This window comes from Drosophila kikkawai, chromosome 3R (assembly GCF_030179895.1).
Source record: "Drosophila kikkawai strain 14028-0561.14 chromosome 3R, DkikHiC1v2, whole genome shotgun sequence".
NCBI classification, from domain to species: domain Eukaryota; kingdom Metazoa; phylum Arthropoda; class Insecta; order Diptera; family Drosophilidae; genus Drosophila; species Drosophila kikkawai.
The window spans coordinates 22,092,874-22,117,500 of NC_091731.1; the positions used below are offsets into that span (position 1 = coordinate 22,092,874).

General features: G+C 49.2%; 1 protein-coding gene across 1 annotated transcript in view; it reads left to right on the forward strand.

The window, feature by feature from the left end:
* tnc (tenectin) overlaps positions 1-24,627 on the forward strand; it is a 39,748-nt gene that overhangs the window by 13,403 nt on the left and 1,718 nt on the right. Inside the window, exons 2-6 of the mRNA XM_017164994.3 lie at positions 4,231-4,337; positions 15,195-15,233; positions 16,593-16,790; positions 16,852-17,106; positions 17,173-24,619. Coding sequence (XP_017020483.1) covers positions 4,244-4,337; positions 15,195-15,233; positions 16,593-16,790; positions 16,852-17,106; positions 17,173-24,619 — 8,033 coding nt within the window. The 5' untranslated portion in view covers positions 4,231-4,243. The remainder of the gene's footprint in view (positions 1-4,230; positions 4,338-15,194; positions 15,234-16,592; positions 16,791-16,851; positions 17,107-17,172; positions 24,620-24,627) is intronic.

Sequence of the window (24,627 nt, forward strand, 5' to 3'; positions counted from 1 at the left end):
TCAATATTTCATTTTATCGATATTTTCGATATATTTGTAAGCAAGACTCGATTATATATCGATTCCCAAAATCTCTACTTTCGACAACAAACATTTTGTCCCTGTGCAAGAACTATCTTTCGAAATAATAACCAATTTCTAACACTTTCTGTGATTGCCGGACAAAATGACCGGACACCAAGTGGCTAGCTGATGCAATTGCAAGGTCGCCACATTCCTAGAGGGAGGCCAACTGCAAATTGGCAGTACTCACGGTTCAAGCCACAACAATTTGGCCCGACAATTGGCCACAACTATGCGCGATAGATGGGCCCATAATCACACACGTGTGGAGGGCAGAAGCAGCAACACGCCAATAGATTTATGTTGGATGACAGAACAGAATAGAGGAAATAAAAATAAAATAACAAACAAGAAATAAGAATGCAATTTGCAATTGCTGCTGATGCTGCTGCTGCTGCTGCTGCTTGGAACCGTTAAATGTGTGGCACTGGCGAATCGAAGATCGCAGAAACCAAATTAACACAAAGCCAGGCAACAGACATCGCGGCAATTGCAATTGCAATCGAAGAAGTGTAATGCGATAAGCTCCGGGATAGGAATGGGGATCGGATCGGTATTGGAAATGGGGATCAGAATGGGCATGGATCGGTTGGGGGAATGGTGGAAGCATATCCCAGATGGACGCGTGAGGTTGGGGTCATCCATGGACCAGGATCGGGAGACTGGAATAGAGGGGACTTGTGTGCTAAATGTCAATTTGATACCGGGGCCAGAATCCAATTAAAGCCGCAGCACAGTTGCAGAATTCGCATCTTTCGGCTTTGCAAATTGCAAATTGCCATCGATCTCTGGCTGAGATCTGGTCGATGGGTCGCCAGTCGTTAGATGCGTGCGCCAAAGTGTATTTGTGGGTCATGGTACAAATCTAGCCGAGAGACAGGGAAGAGTCCGAGACGGGGACACGACAGCCGACACAAGATAGCTCTCTGACAAGAGACACCTTTTGATATGCTAACGAAGGCTTTCCTCCATGGGTTTTCCCTCGTTCCCTTGCTTTCCTCCGCGTTTTCTCGTGCGCCGACTGTCAAAATGCTGCCCATGGCTGACTTGCTCGCTGACTGGGCCTGAAATTTTCCCACCCTCCATTGAGGCCTTGTGTCTGCCTTGGTAAAATGTAAATTTTCCTTGGCTGCCACACATTTATATTAGAGCTGGAGCTGGAGCTAGAGCTGAAGCTGAAACTGCAGCTGTGTGGATATGAGAAATGGGAAACGGGAACAAGAAACTGGCAACTTGGGAGCTCTCCACGCATGCTCACAATGAATGCTTCCCGAAATAGAATATAGAATACAGCTGCTCCCCCTGGGAACACTGTCCACGGACAGTCCACCCTTCGGAGGAGGATCAGGAAAGCCTCATAACGCATAATAACCATTGTTGGCAATGAAGATGCATTGCCTTGGCCGAAAAAAAAAATCTTGCAAATTTCCCATGACCGATATTGCCGCCCCGTGGCCAAGTTGGCCAAGTTTAACAAGCGCCTGCCTCGTTTTGGGTAAAAGTTTCTATACCCGAGTGGCTGACTTTTGGCCACTTCATTCACAAATCCAAAATGGGGTCACACACTACACACTCGCATGTGGCAGATAGCAGCAGCTGGCTGGTGGCCACCCCTTTATTTGGTCTTAACCCAAATACTGAATGCTGCAGAAATGAGAAAGAATAAAAATTGTTTACCATTTAGCCATTTGGCCAAAGAGTGGAAGCAGGGGCAGCATTAACTACAACAAACAGCGGAATAATTACCGCAACAAGTTGCTGTTGCCAGTTGCTCGTTGGCAGCAGCAACATGTTGCTCGTGTGTTGCTAATAGCTTTAGAACAAGTGCCATTTTGGCCGGCAACTAATAGCCAGTTTGTGTCGCTTCCGTTGTCAGTCAGTTGGACTCGCCATCAGCCTTAGCATCGGCATCGGCATCGGTCCCATCATCATCATCATCATCATCATCATCATCATCATCTTCATTGCGGCCGTGTGAGATTATCATTATTGTTATTGTCGCTCGTCATGTCAACTCGTCATCAACAAGCAGACGACGTAGCTACTGGAGGCTCAAGCCAGCATCAGCAGAATTTTTCACTGAGAAAAAGAAAGAGTTGCAAGAAGATCTAATCATTAACAGGAGATATAGCAAGGAGTTTACAAAAAACCCTTATTTTATACCTGAAAATTATAAGATTATAAACAACTTTTAAATATCTTAAAGAAATAATTTTTAATGATAATAAAAAACAACTTTTTACTGAAAACTTTCTCTCAGTGCTGCAGAATCTCCAGCTGCTAGCAATCTCTCAACTTGACCGAGGCGGCTTCGTGTGTTGCATACTTCTCGTTATTGTTGCTGTTGCCACGGCACGCAGCAATGCCATTTGTGACTCCTGGGGCCACCACCTCTTTCTCCTGCCCTCCATGGTGCTCCTCGCCCCTTTGGCCGCCGCCTGCCTGCATTTTAATGAGCACAATTCGCGCATTTATGATGAACTCTCCATCCTCAGCCTCAGAGCCTGAGCCAAGCATTAGCCGATTTTTATTTGCTTGTTTCGTTAGCGTTGATGCTGCCCGGAGGGGAAGGCGTCTCAGGAATAAGGGGGGAGTGTAACCGAAACCACTCGGATTTCAGGAGAATTGCGGAAGGGGATACGGATGTCAGAGCCCCCACACAGAGGCCGATCCAGATGGTATGTCAAAGTGACAGGTTAGGGTACAGTGGGACTTGAAGAATCATAATCATTAAGGGATTATTTATGGAGAAAATTTAGAGGCATGAGGAAGTATTTCCACAGATTCCAGAAACTAACCTCAATTGATTTTACAACCCAAAAAATGTTGAGGAAAATCCCTAGAATTTGTAGTAACAAGCCAAATAAATACTAAAATTTCCTGTTATGAAGTCCAAATTTATTAAACCCCTAAATACCATTAAAATCCCTCATATATTTAGCGTAAAATTCAGCTAAAACCCATAGATTTCCCCTTGAAATCCCAGCCAATACTCCAATATTTCCTTACACTTTTTTTGGGTGGCAATCCCAGCATTAATTTTCCCGGGCCCATTGTGCTTAGGTGGAAGTTTTATTGCTTTATGGAATGTATAAAATTGGATATCATACCCACCAGACACGCCCCCAAATACAAGCAAATCCCCCCTAAAGTCTCACCCCTCGTCAGAGCACTCAGCATCCCTCACCTTCCTTTCTGGTTCCGGAGAGCAACCCCTCGATGGAATCACGTGTTGCATCTCCTGGGACTTGATTAAAGTAACATAAAGCAAATAAAAGCCGACAAGCAAACTGGGCTAATAAATGAAAATATGAAGCGTATGTGTCGCGCCGATGTGGATGCCATTCGATGCCATTAACCCATAGATGGTGACGACAATAAACCCGGCGGAGTTAGTTGGCAGTTGTCCGGCGATAAGCCGTGATATGTGGCGGTTGCCGCCTGCTAATTATAACGATGGGACCAACTCCAGGGGAGGTCCACGACGAAGTCGAAGTCCAAGTTTGAGTCCTTAGAGTTGGGGTGGCCTAAGGTTGTCCAATTTCTGGAAGTTTTTCCTTGCGTGCGCCTGACATTTTCAATCAGCGGCACAGGATTCTTGGCAGGATACTTTCGGGCGAGATACAGATACATATACAGCTACAGATCCTGGGCATTTCTGACCTCTGGCAGAGGGTTGGGGGTGGCTGCGAGGATGTCAGGGAAAATTGCACATCTGTCAAATCGGCAAACAAGTGATTTCCGCAAACAATTGAAGAAAAACAGCCAGTCAGGATGGGGTGGGAGGTGGGAGGGTGCCCACTAGTGTCCATGGTGGTGGTTGTGCCCTGGCTCACATGTCAATGCTCCCATCCGCCCGAAAAATATCTCCGCTGTTTGTGCACGTAAATTGCTTTTGTGTAAAGGCCATTGAAAATTTTGAGAGAAAAAAATAAAACGAACTAAGAAAGGAAGAAAATAAATTGAGATGCGAGGGGTTTGAGGGGGGACGGCATGCGCCTTGTCATGCTTTTTTAATGAAGTGCCCGTCGTTTAAGGAACATATTGCCATCGTCGCCCCCGATTTGATTGTTGTTTAAGGGTTAAACGGCCTGTCCGCAAGAATGTCAGAGATCTCTTTGTTATCACGTACGATTACTAAGCCTCCTTTTCTCTCCTTCTTTGCAGTTACAACCACAAGATGACAAGGAGACGTTCGAGTCCACCGGGACTCGAGGAGCTGCTGTATCTGGCGCTCGTCCTGCTGGCCATGGCCCTGATACCCACACAAGCCGGTAAGTGGTTTATTATGTCAACATAAATTATGTTTAGCCAGGCTAAGTACCACGCATCTGCCGAACTCTATTCTGTCTGTATTCCCTGTCTATTTTGATTATTTCGCCATAAATTGCCGAAGAATCCGGGGCTAATTAAAGCCATTGTGACAAATTGCCATCAGCTGGCCACAGCTGCCGTTTTGCAGTGCGAAATTCACTTGTCCAGGGTCAGGGGTCAGTCTGGGCGACAGTCTGTTGCATTTTGGGTGCGAAATTTAATTAGCAAGGCACTGAAAATAATTTTCTCTCCTCTAGCAGGGTCTATACCTTGGTATCCTTCAATCTGATCTTCTAAATTCTCATGAGATTTTCTTAGAAATATTATTTATACCAAGAATATATGTTTGCTATTATTTTATCTATTTTAATTTCCAATTTAACACATTTTTTCTCTGTGTTCCTCTTCGGGGGTGTCCCAAATTCAATTGTGCCACGAGTTTCCATTTAAATGGAAATCGAGTGGAACCAAGAGGGACTCAGACCGAAACTTGGACTGGGACTATTACTGGAGATGGGTCATAATTAAAAGCAAGTGCTAATGGCCTCGGACATCATTACCACCGTAGCCGGGCTATCCATTTAGATGCATCTGCATCATCTGCCCAAATGTGTTAACTTTCACATTTACCCATTCGGCTGCACTGGGTATCTTTTTGGGTTTTCCGTCTTTACTACTGGGTCGTCTTTGGGCGTGTTCAATTTAACGACTTGTTTAAACAGAACTTAGAGCCAAATAAACCCAAAAAAAAGGAGAGAGAGAGAAGAATATCGGTCAACGAATGCCAAAACCGAAGCGTAGTTAATGCCACTCGAAGGCAGTACCCACCAATCATTCGGTCCATAACCGGAGAAGGCCCAGAGCCCGTCGTCCAGAGCCATTGTTTAATGGGCTTTCAATAAATAGGCAACAACTGAAGCTCCAGCTTCAGCCACAGCTCCATTCCCAGCTCCATCTCCATCTCTGCAAGCCGTGTCTCTTCGGCTCTGACTGATTTGGCCTAGTCAAAACGATAGGCGACAATAGTCAGCTCGTTGACCCACATTCATGGTACTCCAGCTCGAAGCCAGCTCTCCACCACGCTGCCTGCATTCAGAATTCTCGGAATTTTCATTAACACATGTCCGAGGCACATATGGAAATGGGCCTCTGACAAAGAGAGGGAAATAAAGTGGAAAGAATTTTGTGAATGGGCAGCCCAAGAAAGTAGAGAGGCCAGAGGAGTTGGAGGCGCAGAACCCATATGGTGTTTTAAGCATAGATTCCGGAAAGCCCCGCCAGGGCTTCTCACCTATTTATTGATTATTACACACAGCCACAAATCGGTTACACTAACAAGCCATGGCAACAAAACGGCCTAATGGAGCCCCAGAGAAGTTTGATGAACTCCGCAGCCACAGAGTTTCCCAGCAGGGCCTGGTAATTGAATTGTTCCATTATAATATGGGCATGACTCAACAGATACTCCACTCCTCGCCAGTTCTAACTCCATCGAAGCCACCGACAGCTGCGAGCTATAAATCAATGGGACTAGCGCGAATGTCAGCCGGGGATCGGCTTACCAGAGTGTGGAGTGAGTGCGAGAGTGTATCTACGAGATACACGCACTTCACAACAAGTAGCATTTGCGTCATAACAAAGGCCCCAGCAATCGATGGATCGTTCGATCGATCGATCGATGGATTCGGATCCATGCCAATTGTTTGCCCAGCATTCGAGGCATCCCCATCGCGTCGAGGGTCTCTGCAATTTCAATCTCTCAAGCTCAAGCTCAAGCTCAAGCTCAAGGTCGGCGGAACGAGCATCTTCCATCAACATCCAGTAGCCGCCACACATTATCATTACCATGAAAGAAGCGAACATGGCAATTTTCGAACTCCGTGCCGATGGATGGGGCGTTTTCATCAATCAGCCTCCCTCCTCTGCGAACTTGTTTTTCTCAGGCTTATTATAGATATTGTGTACACCTGCTCACGGGGGTCTTCCAGGTCTTCCTGCTCCCTGTCCCATTGACACCTACAACCACTACTATGTACCTACAGGCATGGTCACTGAACCTTGTCCAGTTCCAGTCTCTGCTATCCGCAATAATATTCCCCACTCAAATGTGCTTTGCCAGTTTTTGTGACTTCTTAATTTATAACCAATTACAAAGGCATTAGTGCTCCTCACGAAGATCTTCAATATTTTTGTTTATTGCGCATATAAATTGCCGCTTTACGGGCCACGGCTTTATGGCACTTTTGCGGAAGCATCTCTAACTCTGTGCCCAGGTCCGGGCCTCCGCAAAGCGATGATGATGCTCGCCGATGTGCCTAATTAGCTTGTATTATCGATGCGATGCCATGGGATGCTATGCGAGGCTGTTTGTGTGCGTGTCAAGAGAACTTTTAGCCCAGGCTCCAAGAACAGCAATAGTGGAGAACACGGTGAGAAAATGCGATGGGAATGTAAACAGGATTAATATAAAAATAAATTAAATATGTAAAGTATTAGAAGGGTTCTCAAATAGAAATTATAAAACCAGACATCCTTCATATGTGATTGGTATTTTTGTTGAATGATCAACATCTTTGGTATATCAGCGATATTTCTGATATTTGATAGATATATTCGATAAATGTTAATTAATATTTTGTTGATATATTCTTTATATTTTCATTACCTATAAAAATATTCATTATATACATTTCCCAGTTTAAACCTCGTAAAAAATATTAAATTCCTTTTCCCTCTAGAACCATCTTCATTTATTTCTCTCAGTGCATTCAGGTACTCATCATTATGGTATGATATTAATTGCATGGCTCGCTGATGTCATCAGCAGCGTCATCAGGCCCTGGGCAGAAGCGTTAATCAAGATTCAGACGCGTCCAGTCATCCGCTTAGCCACGCGCATATAATTAACTTGCTGCCACACGGACCAGGTTCAATGTCAAGTGGCAAGGCGGATTTGGCTCTATGGCTCTCTGGCTTACTGGCTTATCGCGTTGATAGCACCAACGGTACTCCGCCTCCTGGTGCTGCCCCGCCTCTTTCTCCTCCTCCACCTCCTCGTAAATATTTCATATATGCAAACACCAGCGGGGCTGTTTGCTGGGCAAACAGAACTGGCCAGAGTCGCTGACCATTGACCAATATGGCCAAGAAGGCGATGATGGCGATGCCGAAGATGTGTGTTGGCTGCGTGGCTGTGGAATTTCGAAGCCACTTAGAGAACAAGTACGCGAGCCGGAGATCACGAACTTGCGGGTTGGCCCGCACGAATGTGGCCAGAACGGGTCTGTGGTCACCGTCTGGGATGCTCGATCCCCGATCTTCAGCGATCTCTAGTGCTCCCGTGAGATTCGCCAATGGGGCGGAGAAACTTTCGACAGTGACACAATTAGAAGCTACCGCCCATGTATGAATCCCCCGGCACCAGCTGTAGCTTCGACATCAACTCGAACTCCCCGCCTCCATCTCTCATTGACTCTTGACCATAAATAAGCATTTATGCTGAACGACCCGGCAACGACTTTCCTTTCATTTCGATTTGTTTTGGCCACCAACATCGCCTCCCCCAGACATTCGTCAATTTGTCAAAATCTTGGCGGTGTGAACGCAAATCTAAGCTTTAGGTTCACTGAGAGAAAAGATCTAATTTTCAAAACCTATTTCCTAAATCAAGAAAGATCAAAATTGAATTTAAACTAAACAATAACATATGATGTTAACCTTTTAGATATATTTCTAAATATATTCTTATAATTCCCAACTGAGAACATTATATACATTTTCCCACCTGGAACTAGCTAAGAATTATATGAATATGCAGCTGATTCTTACAATTCTCACTTAGTTCTAGGTGCTTAAAATGTACTAAATTTATTAATAACTCCCAACTAGTTCTGTGGTCTTAAAATATACAAAATGTACTAATAATTCTCAACTTATATTAAATATGAAAATAAATAGACTCAATAGAAAAGTTTAAATACTTTTCAGAACGCTAAACGACTAACCAAAACGTTTCCTCAGTCTGTCTCCGAGTTGATATGATAAATTGACCATGGACTCAAGACACTCATAAAAGACACATTTGTTCGGCTTAAATGCCCGAACACAGAGCCACTTAGTTTGCGCTGATCCGACCCACGCAAGTCCCGCATCTCCGCATCTTATAAGATCTTTGCATCTTGTGGATCTCCGCGATGGGGCGAGGGCAATGACCAGGCCAGACCAAAGGGCCGCCGCTTTCCGAGATCTATGCTCCCAGCACCAGGCTCCCAAACCCCCAGTAGTGCCTCGCTGCACTTGATTCTCCAATTAAATGGCCAGAAGCCGGAGCAGCGTGTGAACCAGAATCGGAGGCGGAAACTTAGAGAGGAGACGTGGAAGCAGCGAGGCGACTGGCGGCTTGGCAAGAAGGAAGCGGCGCAGTCAGAAGACAGGCAGTTCTTTTGATTTTATCAGCATTAAATTCCCGACTTCCTGCGACAAGGTCGGGGGCTAATTTCATTTAAGTAAATAAGTCGGCGTTTAACTGCCGGCAATTTGAAGTGTAACGGTAGTGCGAAGACCAAGATCGAGACTGAGAGTCATGTTGCAATTACACAATTTGGCTATTAACGCCTCGGCTCTCTCTGGACAGTCTCCCCTCGTGCACCTTTCACCTTGACAATGAAATGGTTTCCAATGATTGCTGTAATTTCTATTTTTGGTTTGGAGAAACCCACAAACCCAAGAAATGCAAATGAATATCTTGGGTGTTTAGTAGAGCAAAACGCCGGCTGAGGTGTGTGGGGGGTTTACTTTGTACGATCCGTACGTATACGTAATACAATACTGGCTGCGATTTCCCAGACCCGATACAGTCAGACACCTCACCGTGTATCTGTATCTCCATAATCACGGCTCATATTATGTATGCTAGCTAGCTGCCCCTCCTCTGCTATTTCCATTCGTATTTCCCTATTATTGTTTTGATGTCATTGAACTTGAACTTGTCGTGGCCGGCTTGCCGGTCTCCGGCTATTTCTGTTTTGGCATTTTATGCAATTTCTCGGCGTGAATATGCTAATACGGATTTGTATAACACGTTGCCGGTCCAAAAACGTGTTCGAAATGTTAATTAAACGGCAAACACTGGTGGCTTTTATTCATATTTATGGCAATTAGCAGCAGCCGCCGCCCTGACCCAATTTTTTGTCATTTGTTTTTTTGTCATCGTCTGCTAATTGCCGTTTATGACGGGTTCGGGGTTCGGTTCTGGGGTTCTGGTTCTGGAGCTGGACCAACCCTAGTTGCAGTCTGCATTCCCGGCATGGTCAATTGCACCTCCAACTCGGCTCTCAATTAGACATTTCAGCCTGGCGCCAACTGCTAATCGCTGTCTAAGAGAGCCAGCACGCTAACAAGCCAAAAGACAAGACAATGATGGAGCTGGTGATGTAATGGAGCTGGGAAGGAGTAGGAACTGGAGGAGGAGCAGGTGGAGGAGCTGTAGTATGAGCTGAAGACGGTCTCTGAAGTTGGGTAGCCGCCTGACCAGTGCTGAAGTTCTCGGTTGGCTGCCTAATCAGAAGCTACACTTGGCAAAGAGATTCATCACTGTCATGAAGTACTAATATTCTAGAAATTTTGCAAGGCAAGTTAAAGGTTTAAATCGGCTAAAAAACAAAAAAGTAAAATCATAAAACTCTTAAGAATAAAATAGAGTAAAATTATCTTTCTAAAATCACTTATAATTCAGTTCTTTTTAAGGTCTTAGCACTAAGAACTAAGCAGACTATAACTTTGTCAGTTGGCGTGTTTGAATTCATTTTGACACTATTAAGACATAAACCGAGCAAAGAGCAAAATGGTAATTAGCAAAGGAAAGATTGGAGAAAAGAAAAACAGGGGAAGAGAGATCTCTATCGCAGGTGCAATGACTCGACCAGCCGTCGCCTGGGAGCGTTCTCTTTCAATTGTGTAACCCTAGCCATAGAGCTGGCCCTTTCCCTATTCCCTATTCTAACGCCGGGTTCAATCAACTCTCTGGCGGCTGGCACCTTTACGCATGGCAACCGACGACCAGGCTCTCTTCAGGGCTCCGGATCTTGGAGACGGCCACGGGTACGGGTCATGCCAAGTCAGACGCTCTCTCGCTTGAACTAATACTTTGTATAATTATCGCTTTGCTGAATCTTCTTGCACATGATGTATGGAGTGCCAGTGCTATCGAGCGAGCTGGGCCATTGGGTTTTATGGCTTTCTGGGCTCCAACTCTGGGACAGAACACGCAGCTCCAGAACCCAAGACTCGAGCTCCAGCCTGGCACATTCTGTGCCCTATCTTCGGTGTCCGATCATTAGCTAAATGCCATGCCAGCGTGGGAGGAGAGATACCAGATCCCAGATACACCATCCAGCACCTAGAGCATTTGGAGCCTCTGGCGAATGTTAGATACCAGATACGGATCGGCTGAGGGAGACAGCAACGGGAAACAAAAGTCAGCGAGCAATTAGCGCTCGGAGAGTGCCACTTAATTGAATCGCGGTCCATGGTCCGTGGTCCGCGGTTCGGGTTTCTTAAGTCAGGACATCGAACGTGAGACTTTTCCGGTGCAAATTACTAAACAGTTACGCATGCGCAGGGGGGGGGGAACTTGTTTGTTTTTACACAAGAAGAAAAAGATAGTACCTAACTCAAGCTTCTAAGGTCCAAATAAACCTAAAAAAAAGTAAGCTACCTTAAAGGATTTTTATATCGCTTGAGATTTAACTAGAAAAACAGCCTTCCCCTTTGATGAGAGACCCTCTTCCTCAGCTACAAATTTATTATTTTATATTTATATATGCAAAAAAAACATAGAGTTTCCCTACCTCCTTCTCTGTTAGAGTTTCTTTTTTGCTGTGCAGTTGATTGCCGGGCATCCATCACCTGTCAGGTAAACCGCTTCAGCTTCAGCTCCCAGCTCCCAGCTCAGGAGCAATCTGTATCTGAATCTGCATTGGAATCTGCCGTTGGTCGAGGCGTAGCTTCTATGTTATTTCGGCAATTGCTGTAATCAATGCGCTGTTATCAATAACAGCTAGCGGTGTAATAATTGAATGCTTTCTCCACCCAACTGTCCATCCATCCATCCGTCCAGCCCCATTCGGGTTGCCTTAAGAATTTGTCTAAAATTGCGCAAACAAAAATTATGATATATTTGCTCGCCAACCAAGAGCGAGAGAGAGATCCTCTGCAGACTGGTTCCAAGGCTGTGATTAGCTGCGGAGACCGGGGGAATACTGACAGCCGGACAGATTGATTGCTGGCACGGAATGGAGGCGGAGGACTACGAAGAGGTAGCACTCATTAAAGCCATGCAAAAGACATCAAAACAAATCAAAGACAGGACACTTGAGTCTAGTCTAGGGCCCCCAGGAGCATAACCATGAACTGTGGGAAAGAATGCTGGGCCATCCGTTTTGGACTCCACCCTTAACTGCTTAATTACAGCGCCCAAGGCCAGGCCCGGGCTCATTATTATCTATTAAGCAGTCAGGACTCCTCTCGTTGTTGTAGTAGTAGTTCCATTCCTGACCTGACAAACTGACAAACAGACACTGACTCTCTAATGACATAGGCCATAAATATGCATATGAGATGGAACCGAGCTCCAGGCCCAGGCACAGGCACAGGCCCAGGTCTGCCAGCAATTACAATGTCCCGATATAGACAGGCGGAATAGGCCTAGACCTTAGCCTTGGTAATTGTTTCATATGCAACCCGGGCTGCTGCAATTTCATGGCAGCCTCATCTCCTTGGTAGTCTCCATACCAGGCTTTGGCTTTGGCATTGGCATTGGCATTGGCATCGGCATCATCATGACCATCGGGCATAATTTACTTAGAAGGCATAGGAATCATGGTCTCCTGCTCCTCCTGCTCCTCCTCTCTCCTCGACGGGTTCTATAATAAAACACAGCGTCACGCCAAGGTAGCGCCCTAGCCTTGCGCAACTGCGTCCAATTTGGCCGCAATCGAGGAGCAGCATCAGCAGGAGCTCCTGCTTCGATGTCTACATTGCTACCTAGTCGCCGACATAATCATGTTAAATTACTCGCAAATTCATTTGCTGTGCGGCCTCCGCCGCCGCTACCAGTTGCAGTTGTTGCATTGTTAGGGCGCCGTGTTGGAAGTAGTTCCTAGTTGGAGAGATGTTGCTGCTGCCTGGCGGCTGCTTTCAGCAGCGTTGATGCATGGACATGATACGGAGGAGGCCCGGACCTCTCCTGGGCTCACTCCATATTGATCTGCTCGGCATTATGGAAATTATGTGATCAAGGCCGGGGGAAAATGGAAATTGTTTCTGTTTGCCGGTTGGAAATTTGCATGCTCTCCGGCAGAAGGCAATTACAGATCGATTTATTGCTACTCTCCCGGGGGCATTGTTTTTATTTTCTCCTCTTTATTTTGGCTGCATCTAATTAGAAGCTAGATAAACGCAGCATCAGCATCGCCACCAAAAGGCAGAGTGAGAAATTGCAGTAAGGCCTGGCTGGTGGGTGTGGTCAACAAGTTGCCGATGTTGCAGCTGCAAATAGCGGTAAAAAAAATAAGAAGAAACTAGAAAAAAAATAAGAAAATAAAAGGCAACGACAACGCATTTGGGGACAACCAACAAGCCGGCAAAGATTTGTGTTTATTTTGTAATCTTTGAAATATTTGTGGCATGGCAAATATTTTCACTCGCCGCGTTTCCGCATAGAGGCTCCCAAAGGTCCCCGAGAACCAAGGATGGGTATAGCCAAGACACAGAGAGAAAAGGGGGTATATTACATGAATAACTGAAGGGATTTCGGAGATAACTTCTCCTCAAATGGTTTAGTATTTATTTATATTTTCTGGCTTTGAAAAAGTTGCCTTGAAGTTTAACCTTTGATTTATGTTGTAAAATTAGTAAATAAAAAATTTATTAATTATAAACTTAAATTTTCTTCCGGTGTATTGAGAATATTTAGGAAAACTTCCACTTTTTCGCATCTGTGCCTGGCGGCGAGTCCACCTACAGCACTAAATAATAAAGCGTAACCAGCAAAAGGCGTGCCTGGTTGTGGGTCTCCGTCTCAGCTTAGCTCTGGCCATGAGACCACGAATCCCCAGCCTGAGTTCCAGCCTTAGTCCCAGTCCCCCAATCCCAATCCCAATCCCAGGCGGAGCACCTAGGCCTACTTATGTAAGTAAGGCTGCCAGTGCTTGTGGCTTGTAGTTTATGGTTTGTGTACACATTTTTGCACACATGCGCGCCGGGTCATTCAACTTGTTGCAGCCAGAAAGCCATGGCCATGGTCCATGGTCAGGTGGTGGCGGAGCGAAGGCGGTGCGCGCGCGCTTTCCTAGAATAAACAAAATGCACGACTTGGCCGAGAGCCGCCAACAACTTGGGCCACGAAGCCACATCAACACCAGCTTGCAACTAGCAACCAGCAACATGCAGCAGCAACTTGGCTGACTAACTGACTGACTGACTTCTGTTTGTTGGACCGACACGACCATGTTTGATGTGTACCATCATCGTCATCATCATGATCAACCGGCTGGGGCAATGATGATGATGCATGTGGCTTGTTTTAGTTGTTGCACTTGCACAAGGCAGAAATGGTTGCATAAGTTTCGCTTCGCTTCGGGAACCGGCCACATGATTGACTCCCATTGCCAGGTCCCCAGTCGCAGTCACCAGTCCCCAATCCCCAGTCCCCAGTCCAAGGCTCTAGAGTCAAGTAGAGATGGCTTCCGCTGCCCTGCTGCCCCGGCAATCCTTAACAGTTAATGTGTGAATTTTTATGCGTTGCCAGGTTCGGGTCGTGTTGTTGTTCTTACCGCATAAAATGTAATTTACATCCGTTAGCTTCGAGTGAGAGAGGGTCCAGTGAGTCGCACTCCAGCTCGCCAGCTCCTGCTCCTGCTCCTGCTCCCCCTAGATCGAAATTGCTACTCTGATTTGCGGCCAGGCCCAGAGACCTGGGCCAAATTCATGCTTATGAGCACTTGCCGTTAGGATTTTTCTCATTGTTGTTTCGCCAGCAATTTGTTTGCCAAATTGTATGGGCCCAGCCTCCCCCTGGGGGACTCCCAGACTCCCATTTAAATAGCCAAGTCATCGAAGGCCGGGCTGGGCCAAGGCCCCCCCAGGTAACTATGCGGAAATTAAAATGTGAAATATTCCAGAAATTGTCAACCCTTCAACTGGACGCAATTAATCAAAGTCTCGGCAATTCATAAAGCTGCAATTTGTCAAATCATTTGTGGCAGCAACAAGTGGCTCTGCAGCAGCAACTGGTCTTGGCTTCTCCTTCTGGCCAACTGTCAGCTTTGGACAATTTGTTTTGAGCCATTTTTTCCACCAGCCACGAGGTTTAGAGCTTCGGCTGCGTGTGGTGTCCCAGAACGGCGGGCTACGTGCCATTTTTCTGGGATTTAGTGGGGCTACAAGTTGGATGTTGCTGCTCTTGCTGCTGCCCGGCTGCATTTTGATTATGTGGTAATAACAAGTTGCCGGCAGACAAAGCTATTGCAATTTGGTAGCTGTGGATGGATGTTGGGACCCTGTTATCACGCCGGAGAGGAAGAAACATGGCTATCTCAAGCCTACGCAGGCTCTGTTCCCATTCCCCTGGTCCCCTGGCCAATTGCATTTTACAATTAGAGTCCGGCATTCGCGGCAATAGATAAATTAATTTATTATGGTCATGGCAATGGACCAACGGATATGGCCATCGTAAAATTCCCGCCGTAATGGGTCCACTGCTATAGCATGGCTTTTCATTATATAATAAACATTCCTTCTACAATTTCTCATTGCAGCCCCGGTTCAGGAGTACACGGAGATCCAACAGTATTCAGGTAAGTCGGAGAAGCATCGAAACTTGATTAACTGGCTGACAGGTAAAGAGTTACCGGGGAGACAGGAGCCAGAAACCCAATAAAAATGCATTCAAATCCATTTTATGGTGATTACATTTGCGGAACGCAAGGATTAATGGCACTCTATTTACTTTGGACCATTGAGGATCCTTATTGCAAGCAGCTGAAGCTAGCTAGATACTTATTTACTTTATACTTTACGATAAACAATTTATTTAATCGAGATGATTGAGTATTTGTCTGCTTACAATTTTTTAGGAATTTATGGGAATTGTTTTTAAGCGATCAAATCTCAAGTAGCTCTTGTGTTTTTCAAAAGAAATCAATTTTAAAATATTTGTATTATACAAATTTGATGGTTATTGATAAAACCATAGGATAGGAATAATAAAAAGTAGTAAAACCGCTTATTGGGATGTTTAAGGACTCGTTAACATCACAGGGAACAATGGGAATAGTAAACACTGGGTACAATGGGAACAAAGCTCTCCCTGCTCAAAACCCCAATTATTTGTATGAATATCCCCCCTCAAACTGATCGATTCGGGGGCTATTAGCTAATTAGCTCGTTGAGGGGGCCAAGCAGTTGTCATAGCCGCTAATCGGCTGCCAATTATCGAGCCAATCGCCGTCATAAAGCGGCATTAGACGAGGTGTGAAGAGCCAGTCGCATGCGAAGACAAATGGAAACATAAAGAAATAAGCGTTGCCTCTTTACGAGTTACGCTTCAAACGTGAGCCGAGCTAGAGACCCAGTACCCATACCCAAACCCCAAACCCAAGCCGAGACCCAGAGATTTCAATCAAAAAAAATGGTCTAGCGGAAGGGAGGGGATCCCGCAGAGAAACTGGCGCGCTTAACGTGTTAATGATGTGATGTGGAATTTATAGCGGGTGGACGTCACTAAATTAGGCAGCCAGTCAGCCGAGACAGATACAGTGGACGGCACACATGGACTCCGGGGGGACAGACGTGCGCATATTTTAACGACAACCACGACGACAACGTCGACGACGACAGTTGACTTTTGTTTAACGACACTGATGAGCTATAAAAATTGTCTATAGCCGCACGTATTATGACAGCCGCTGGCGCTAAGCCGCGATTTATGGGCGGCACAGTAGCACACATCCATAGGAAAAGTAGGAAAGTATAGATATATGGATATATGTATGGAGGCAGTGGAGTGCTCCGCTTGCATAAGTAATGCCCTCGGAATCTATTAGCCGGAAAAGTGGGCGAGCAGAGGAGTCTATACCCATTGTTCATGGTGGTTCCCAGCCTCAGATGGCGGCCCAGATCTCGATATCTTGAGTTCAATCTCGTGTTCTTTTTAGAGGGCTGCTACTACAACTATGCGCACTACCAGGAGGGCGACCGCATCATGACCAATGAGCCGTGCCTGAACTGCACCTGCCACAACCGTATGTTGATGTGTTACCTGCGCGTCTGCCCCTTCACCAAGCCCATTGGCCACGACTGCATCGTGGAGAAGCGGGAGGATCAGTGCTGTCCCATCATCACCTGCCCAGAAGGTGAGTTTTTTTTTTTTGATGATGTGATCTTCCGGTATCCAAGTAACTTTTTTTTTCGTAGTGCCCGTGGATGTGCCCTACCATTCCCCGGAGCCAGGAACCGAGCTGAGCATCCCCGAGAAGTTCGGCTGCAGCATCGAGGAGAAGTTCTACCCTGAGGGCGCCCAGGTGCCATCGAACCCCAATAAGCCTTGCGAGCTGTGCTATTGCATCAACAACCAGACCAAGTGCGTCATGCAGGAGTGCACCCTGCACGTGGACGGCTGCCTGCCCATCTACAACAAGGGATCGTGCTGTCCAGTTCGCTACAGTTGCGGTAAGTTAAATGCCTGTTGGAGCACTTGAAACATTTATAAAAATCATATAAATATCTATATTTCAGACCACGAGAACGAATTGGACTTTATTGACCAGTCCACCACCACCACGACCACTACTGAGCGTCCCACAACTGGCTTCATTCTGCCCAGCACCATGGTGCCACCAGTGTCCACTGACTGCGTCCACGATGGAGAGATCTATGCCGATGGAGCCTCCCTGAAGGGCAAGAATGCCTGCGAACACTGCTACTGCATGCGCGGTGACATCGTCTGCGCCGTCCAGGAATGCGAGGTGCCCATGATGGCAGCCAATGGCAAGTCCTGCAAGGCTATGCCTGCGGCAGAGGGCCAGTGTTGCCCGAACAACTACATCTGCGAGGACGACAGCGCCACCACTGAGATTGTGGAGATCAGCACTGAGGAAAGCGTCACTTCGGTGCCAGCCAAGGGCATTCACGCTTCGATTCCCAAGGAGGATGTGGATCTGCAGGAGCACATCGACGACGAAGAGAAGGATAAGGAAAGTGCAACTGATATTCCCACGGCTGAGGGCAGTGGCGAGGTTGAGGATGAAGAAGAGGAGAAGGAGAAGGACAAGGCCACCACGATTGCTCCAGTTCATGTCACGGACGAGAAGGACTTCTCCTTTGAGCCCGAGTCCTCCACCGCCGGTATTGCCTCTGATTCCAGAATCGATGTGCCCTCCTCCACCGAGGAGACCAAGGAAACATCCACTGAGTCCGCCGAGGAGGAAGATATTGTCAAGATCGTCACCACGCCAGAGCCTGAGGGCAGCGGCGAAGAGGATGTGTCCAAGCCTGCCAAGACCCCCGAGAAAGACGTTACCGAAGATGAACTTATCAAGGTCAGCACTTCCGCTCCCGCCAAGGCCACGCCCGAAGAGTCCAGCACCTCTACTCCCACTGAAGAGGAGGAGAAGGAGGAGGACATTAAGCCCACGCCATCTGGAGAAGTCAGCGGTGAGGAGGAAGAAGGCAAGCCCACGCCTACTGAGGAAGGAAGCGGCGAAGAGGAGGAAGATGTCCAGCCGACATCGGCTCCAGAAGGATCTCAGGAGGAAGATGCAGCCAAGCCCACTTCTACTCCAGTGGCAGCAGATGAGAAGGATGTGGAACCCAAGCCCACATCCGCTCCAGAGGAAAGCGGAGACGACGAAGCGGAAGTCAAGCCCACTTCTACTCCTGCAGCCATTGACGAAACGGAAGAGGCAGCCAAGCCCACTCCAGCTCCCGAGGAAAGCGAGGAGGAGGAGTCCAAGCCCACCAAGGCTCCATCAGCCATCGATGAGGCCAAGCTCACGGAGTCCGCAGAGGAAGCTAGCGGCGAGGGCGAGGAGGAGATCATCAAGGGAACCACTCCCGCCGGAGAGGCAAGCAGCGAAGCTGAGGAGGAGATTATCAAGGGAACCACTCCCGCCGGTGAAACCAGCAGCGAAGCCGAAGAGGAGATCGTCAAGGAAACCACTCCCGCCGGAGAAGCCAGCAGCGAAGCAGAAGAGGAGATCGTCAAGGAAACCACTCCCGCCAGTGAAGCCAGCAGCGAAGCCGAAGAGGAGATCATTAAGGCCACCACTTCAGCACCCAAATCGGATGCTGAAGCCGAAAAGGAACCCGATACTGCCACTGAAGCTCCTGCTTATGGAGTCGAGGACATGGCCAAGCCCTCAACGGCAGCCGCCGACACCTCTGAAGAAGGAGAAACCATTAAGGTCACCACCCCAGCCGGCAAGGCATCAGATGAAGAAGAGGTTGCCGGAACAACAGCTCCCACTAAGGATGTCAGCGGTGAAGAGGAGATCATTAAGAGCAGCACACCCAAGACCTTGGGAGAACAGCCCGCAGCTGCCGAGGGATCTACCGAATTGCCAGTGGAAGAGGGAGAGTTGGAGAGTTCAACGGTTGCCCCGGCCGTTGCCTCGTCCACCCAGGCTGCTCAGGAGGATGAGATTGAAAGTTCCACCAGTGCACCCGCACGAGCTGGCGACAAGGAGGAAGCAGGCTCCACGGAGCCCACTCCCGAGAAGGATGATGAGGTTGAACAGGATGCCACAGATCTGCCAGTCGACGATGCTGTCAAGAGCACGACTGCCAAGACCACCACTACCGAAAAGACTGAGGAGGAGTCCTCCACCGAATCCGAGGAAGCTGAAGGCGAGACTGCCACCGGAACCCCAGTCGATAAGCCAGCAGTTACGCCTGTCGATGAGGAGCACAAGGATAAGGAGGATGAGCAGACTAGCACCGAACTGCCGGTCAAATCTGACGTGGTGCCGGCTGTTGTTCAACCCGAAGCCACTACTAGTCAGCCTGAGGAAGAGGAGGAAGTGTCCACCGATAAGCCATCCTCGGTTTACCTGCCTCCTGCTGGAGAGAAGGATAACGCTGAGTCCGACGAGGCTGCCACGGAACCCTCTGCCCAAGAGGAGCCAGCCAAGCCTGTGGAGACCACGGCAGCGCCCCAGGACATCTCATCCAGCACTGCTGCAGTCGACACACGCAATGACTTCGCAACGGAGAAGGCCACCGAGCAACCCAGCACCGAAGACCAGAGCACTGCTTCCGAGGCCATGCCACCCATGGATCTCCCCGCTGCCATTCCTGGAGAAGGCGATTGCCTGGTGGAGGGCAAGACCTATGCCAACAACAGTATCGTGCCCGCCACCGCTCCCTGCGACGTGTCCTGCCGATGTGTCAGCAGCCTGGTTGCCTGCCAACAGATGGAGTGCAAGCTGCCCGAAGACCGCGAGAAGTGTGTCCTGTCTGCCGATCTTTTGGATGGCTGCTGTCCCACTTACATCTGCGATGAGAGCACTGAGAGCATTGAGAAGGAACAGGACTCCACGGCCAAGCCCGTGGACAAGATCGACGAGGATGTCTCCGAGATCAGCACTGAAGAGATTCCCAAGGATGTCATCATGCCAACTGGCATTACTGAGCAGCCTCTTTCTCATTTCAAGCCCGATGAAGAGAGCCCGGCCATGACCACGGAAGCATCTACGACTGCCGCCAAGGTTGATAAGAAGCCAATTGAGGAGTCTGATGAGGAGAAGAAACCAATTGAGGAGGCCGACGAGGAGAAGAAGCCGATTGAGGAGTCCGACGAGAAGAAGAAACCAATTGAGGAGTCTGACGAGGAGAAGAAACCAATTGAGGAGTCCGACGAGGAGAAGAAACCAGTTGAAGGAGCTGATGAGAAGGAGAAGGATCAACCTACCCCAGCCGTCACTGCTGCTCCCGAGATTGATGTCGAGACCCACAAGCCAAGCGGAGAGGAAGCAAAGCCCGAGGACGAGACGAAGCCAGGAGATGAACCCGTTGATACAACGGAAGAGCCCAGCACCAAGAAACCTGTTGAAGAAGAGGCTTCCACACCCAGTCAGTTGTCTGAGGATTCCGAAAAGGATACCACAGCCGCTTCTATTCCGAGTGAAGAAGCCAAGCCAGTGGATGAACAGAAACCAACTGGAGAAGAGAAGCCCTCTGGTGAGCAGCCTGAGGATGAGATCCTTGCCGTCACAGCTACACCCGAGAAAGAAACTCCTGCCGTCACCGCAACCTCCGAGAAGGAGACGCTCGAGTCCTCGACTGAAGTGCCAACAGCCAAGCCAGAAGCGGAGGAACCATCTTCAGTCACCGAGAAAATGCCTGTTCTTCCCGCCCGTGCCCCAGCTGGAGATGACTTTGAGCAATTTACAACTGCTGCTCCCGCAAAGGCGTCCGATGAGAAGGAACCGTCTGATGAAGATGAGATTGCTCCTGCCACCTCTGTGCCCATTGAAAGCGAGGAAGAAATTAGCACCGAGAAGCCTGCCAAACATGGAACCTTGGTACCATTCCCCACTCTTGCCCCCACTCAGCCAGAGCAGAAACCTGCTGAGGAAGAGAGCTCCACTGAAATCGCCACTGAGCCAAGCATTGAAGGTGAGAAGGATACCTCTGCTGAGGCAGCCACACCCTCCGTGTCCGACAATGAGATCGAGGAAGAGGGTGAGGCTACTCCTGCTACTCCTGTGGCTGTTCCTGCTCCTGGTCCTCAAGCTTCCGATGAAGACAAGACCCCGAGCACTGACAAGACCGTCGATGCCGAAGAAAAGCCAACCACAATTGCCCCATCGGCTAGCGATGACGAATCCAAACTGCCCAAGCTTCCCCAGGATATCTTTGAAGAGGAACTGCCTGCAGTCACCGCTGCTCCCACGAAGGATCAAGATGAACAGAAGCCCGACGAGGATGAGACCTCTACATCTGCTTCTGCTGAGAAGGAGGTCGAGCCTGAATCTGATCGTGCAACTACTGTTGCTCCTGCTAAGGAACAGTCTGACGAGCAGTCCACTGGAGCTCCTGCTTCTGATGAGCGCAAGGAGTCCCCAGAATCCGAAGTGCCCACAACGGTTGCTCCTGGTGAGAAGATTCCCTCGAGCAGTATCACTCCTGATGAGGAACCTGCTGCCACTTCTGCTCCGGCTGCCACACCTGACGAAGATATAGAGCAGGATACCAGTATCGCAGCCTCAACAGAGATTCCCGAAGAGGATAAGGAACCGTCGACAGATAAGACGCCGCCCCAGGCAGAAGAGACGCCTGAGACTCCTGAAAAGACTCCCGAAGAGGAAATGGAACCTGCCGGTACCACCACCTCTCCAATTGCCGCTGATGAAAAGCCCGCTGTTCAGAAACTGCCTGAGGACGTTCTTGCCGAGATTCCACATCCATCCACTGAGGCTGGAATTCCAATTGACACAACTGTTCCTAGCGTGGAGAAGAAGGAACCTGCTGTTACCTCAAGCCCATCTGGTGAGGTCGATGAAGAAGTCACTACTACTCCGATCTCTGAAACGGATGAGAAGACATCAGAAACAGAGAAGCCAACTGAGGAGGAGAAGCCAACTGAGGAGGAGAAGCCAACTGAGGAGGAGAAGCCAACTGAAGGAGAGGAGCCATCTGAGGAAGAGAAGCCCGCTGAAGCACCTTCCAAGATTGCAACTCCCGAGGACAAGACTGAAGTTCCCGAGGAGGGATCTACTGAAGCCTCTGACGAAGTGGGACCCTCCACTGAATCTCATGCTGATAAACAGCCCGAGGATAAGCAGCCCTCATCCACTGCCCAGGCCCCAGTTGAGAATATTCCAAGTGCTTCTACCGAGCTGCCTGCTGAGGATGCCGACAAGGCCACCACTATTGCTCCTGCTGCCGCCGCCGGTCAAGTCACCTCCGCCCCGTCCGAACACAAGATTCCGTCCACTTCCAGCGAGGAGGACGAGAGTCCTGAAGGAACAACTGCCTCTCCACAGGCCACCGAAGATGATGATACTAAGAAACTGCTTCAGACCGAACCAACCTCGACCGAGAAGGTATCACAGGCTGATGACAAGAAGTCCGAGGACGACAAGGATGCTGAAGGGGAGCCAGAGTCTGCAACTTCAGTGCCACTACCGAGCACATCCGCTCCAGTCGCTGGCGGAGATATCGAAAAAGATGAGAATGCCTCCACTGAAGCCTCTACTGAACCCTCATCCCAGGAGGAAGAGGAGGAGATCAAGCCAACCACCGCTCCAGCCGTCGATGTACCGAAGCCATCCGAAAATGAGCCCGCATTGGATGAGCAGGAAGATGAAGTCACAACTAAGCCCATTACTGCGGAGGAGGACAGGGAGCCCAGCGATGACACCCCATCTGCTACTGCTGGACCCGTCGACGAGGCTTCTACAGATGCTCCCGCTAAGGACGAATCTAGCATTTCCACTGAGAAGGCGGAGCCAGAGGTCACCACCGCTGCCAGCCCAGCTGTGCCTGCCATGCCAGCTCCTCAGGACGATACCAAGACACCCCTTGATGTGGCCACCGATACCCCCGCCTCTCAAGAGGAGGAGGAACAAGACAAAACCGAGTCCCCGGTTGTTCCAGCAGTCCCCGAAGCTGATTCTACTGCTGCTCCTGTGGATGTTCCTTCAGCCGAGGAAATCGACACGAAGCCCATGGATGGTGTCATGTCCCAGACTGTTGGTCCACATGTCACCGACGATGAATCTACTGAAGATGCTGACCAGGCTTCTGTTACGGCAGCTCCTCAGGATGCTGAGAAGACGCCAGCCTCTGAACCTCCTGAGGATGCTGATAAGACTCCAGCCTCTGAAGCTCCTCAGGATGCTGACAAGACTCCAGTCACGGTATCTCCTCAAGATGCTGATGAGATCCCAGCAACAGTGGCTCCTTTGGATGATAAGGAGACTCCTCAGGTCGATGACAAGACTCCTGTTGATGATGAGAAGACTCCAGCTACCGCAGCTCCTCAGGATAATGAACAAACTCCAGTTACCGGCTCTCCTCAGGATGAAGTCCCAGCCACAGTTGCTCCTCAAGATACCGACAAGATTCCCGCTACAGTTGCTCCAGTTGTTCCTGAAGTTGAGCCCAGCAGCGAGCAGCCTCCTGCATCCGAGGATGTCGGCGAGGAGAGCACCGAACCTGCTGTCGATGATGCTGAGGCTAGCACTGACAAGGCTCCAGCTGGTGCCAAACTGAAGCCACCAACTCCCGCCCCTGCCATCCCATCGGAGTCCCCAGCCACCGAGGCAGAGATTGTGGCAGAAACAGCAGCTCCTGAACTTGAGAAGGATGTGCCCGAGAAGGACGTGTCCACAGAGCAGCCACAACCGGTTGATGAGAAGACCACTCCGGAACCAGTCGTGAAGCCCAGCCTGGATTCCACCGAGGAGGGAGAGGAGTCCGTGGAGTCCGAGGAGGAGCATGCTCCAGTCACGGAGGCAGCTGACAAGGAGGATGAGAGCAAGGAGACTGAGGACGAAGTTCCCGCTGTGGTGTCGGAGATTCCGGCACCAACAGGTGCTCCTGAAACACAGGATACTGAGGCCACCACAGTGCATCCCCTCTTCGCCCACCTACCCAGCAGCTCCACCAAGGCGCCTGCCATCGATGACCGTGTTGGAGAAGAAGATGAAGAGAGCACCACAATCCGCGCCAGCACAAGCACCAGCACCGAGGCACCAGTTACCGCTGCTTCGTCGACGACGACGGAGGCTAGCATCATCACGCCACCCCCTTACGCTCACGCTCCCGAGTACGAGGATGAGTACGACGAGGAGGAGGTATTTGGACCCGGTACCTGCCGCTATGCCGGCAAACTGTACGTGTCCGCCCAGCAGATACCGCGCGACGATCCCTGCGACTTCTGCTTCTGCTTCCGAAGCGATATCATCTGCCTGCAGCAGTCGTGCCCGCCACCGATTGCCGGCTGCCACGAGGAGCCCATTTCCGGCTTCTGCTGCCCGCGCTATGAGTGTCCAGTGTCCATGGCCGCCGTGCTGAACATCACCACGAGCACCACGACCACCAGCACCACCCTGCCGCCCCACTTCCTGCACTACTCGCACGGCGAGGCGGTGAAGCACACCGGCTGCCTGATCAACGGCCGATCCTACCGTGTCGGCGAGCAGATCGAGTCCACGAGCGGACCCTGCATCAGCTGCACGTAAGTTT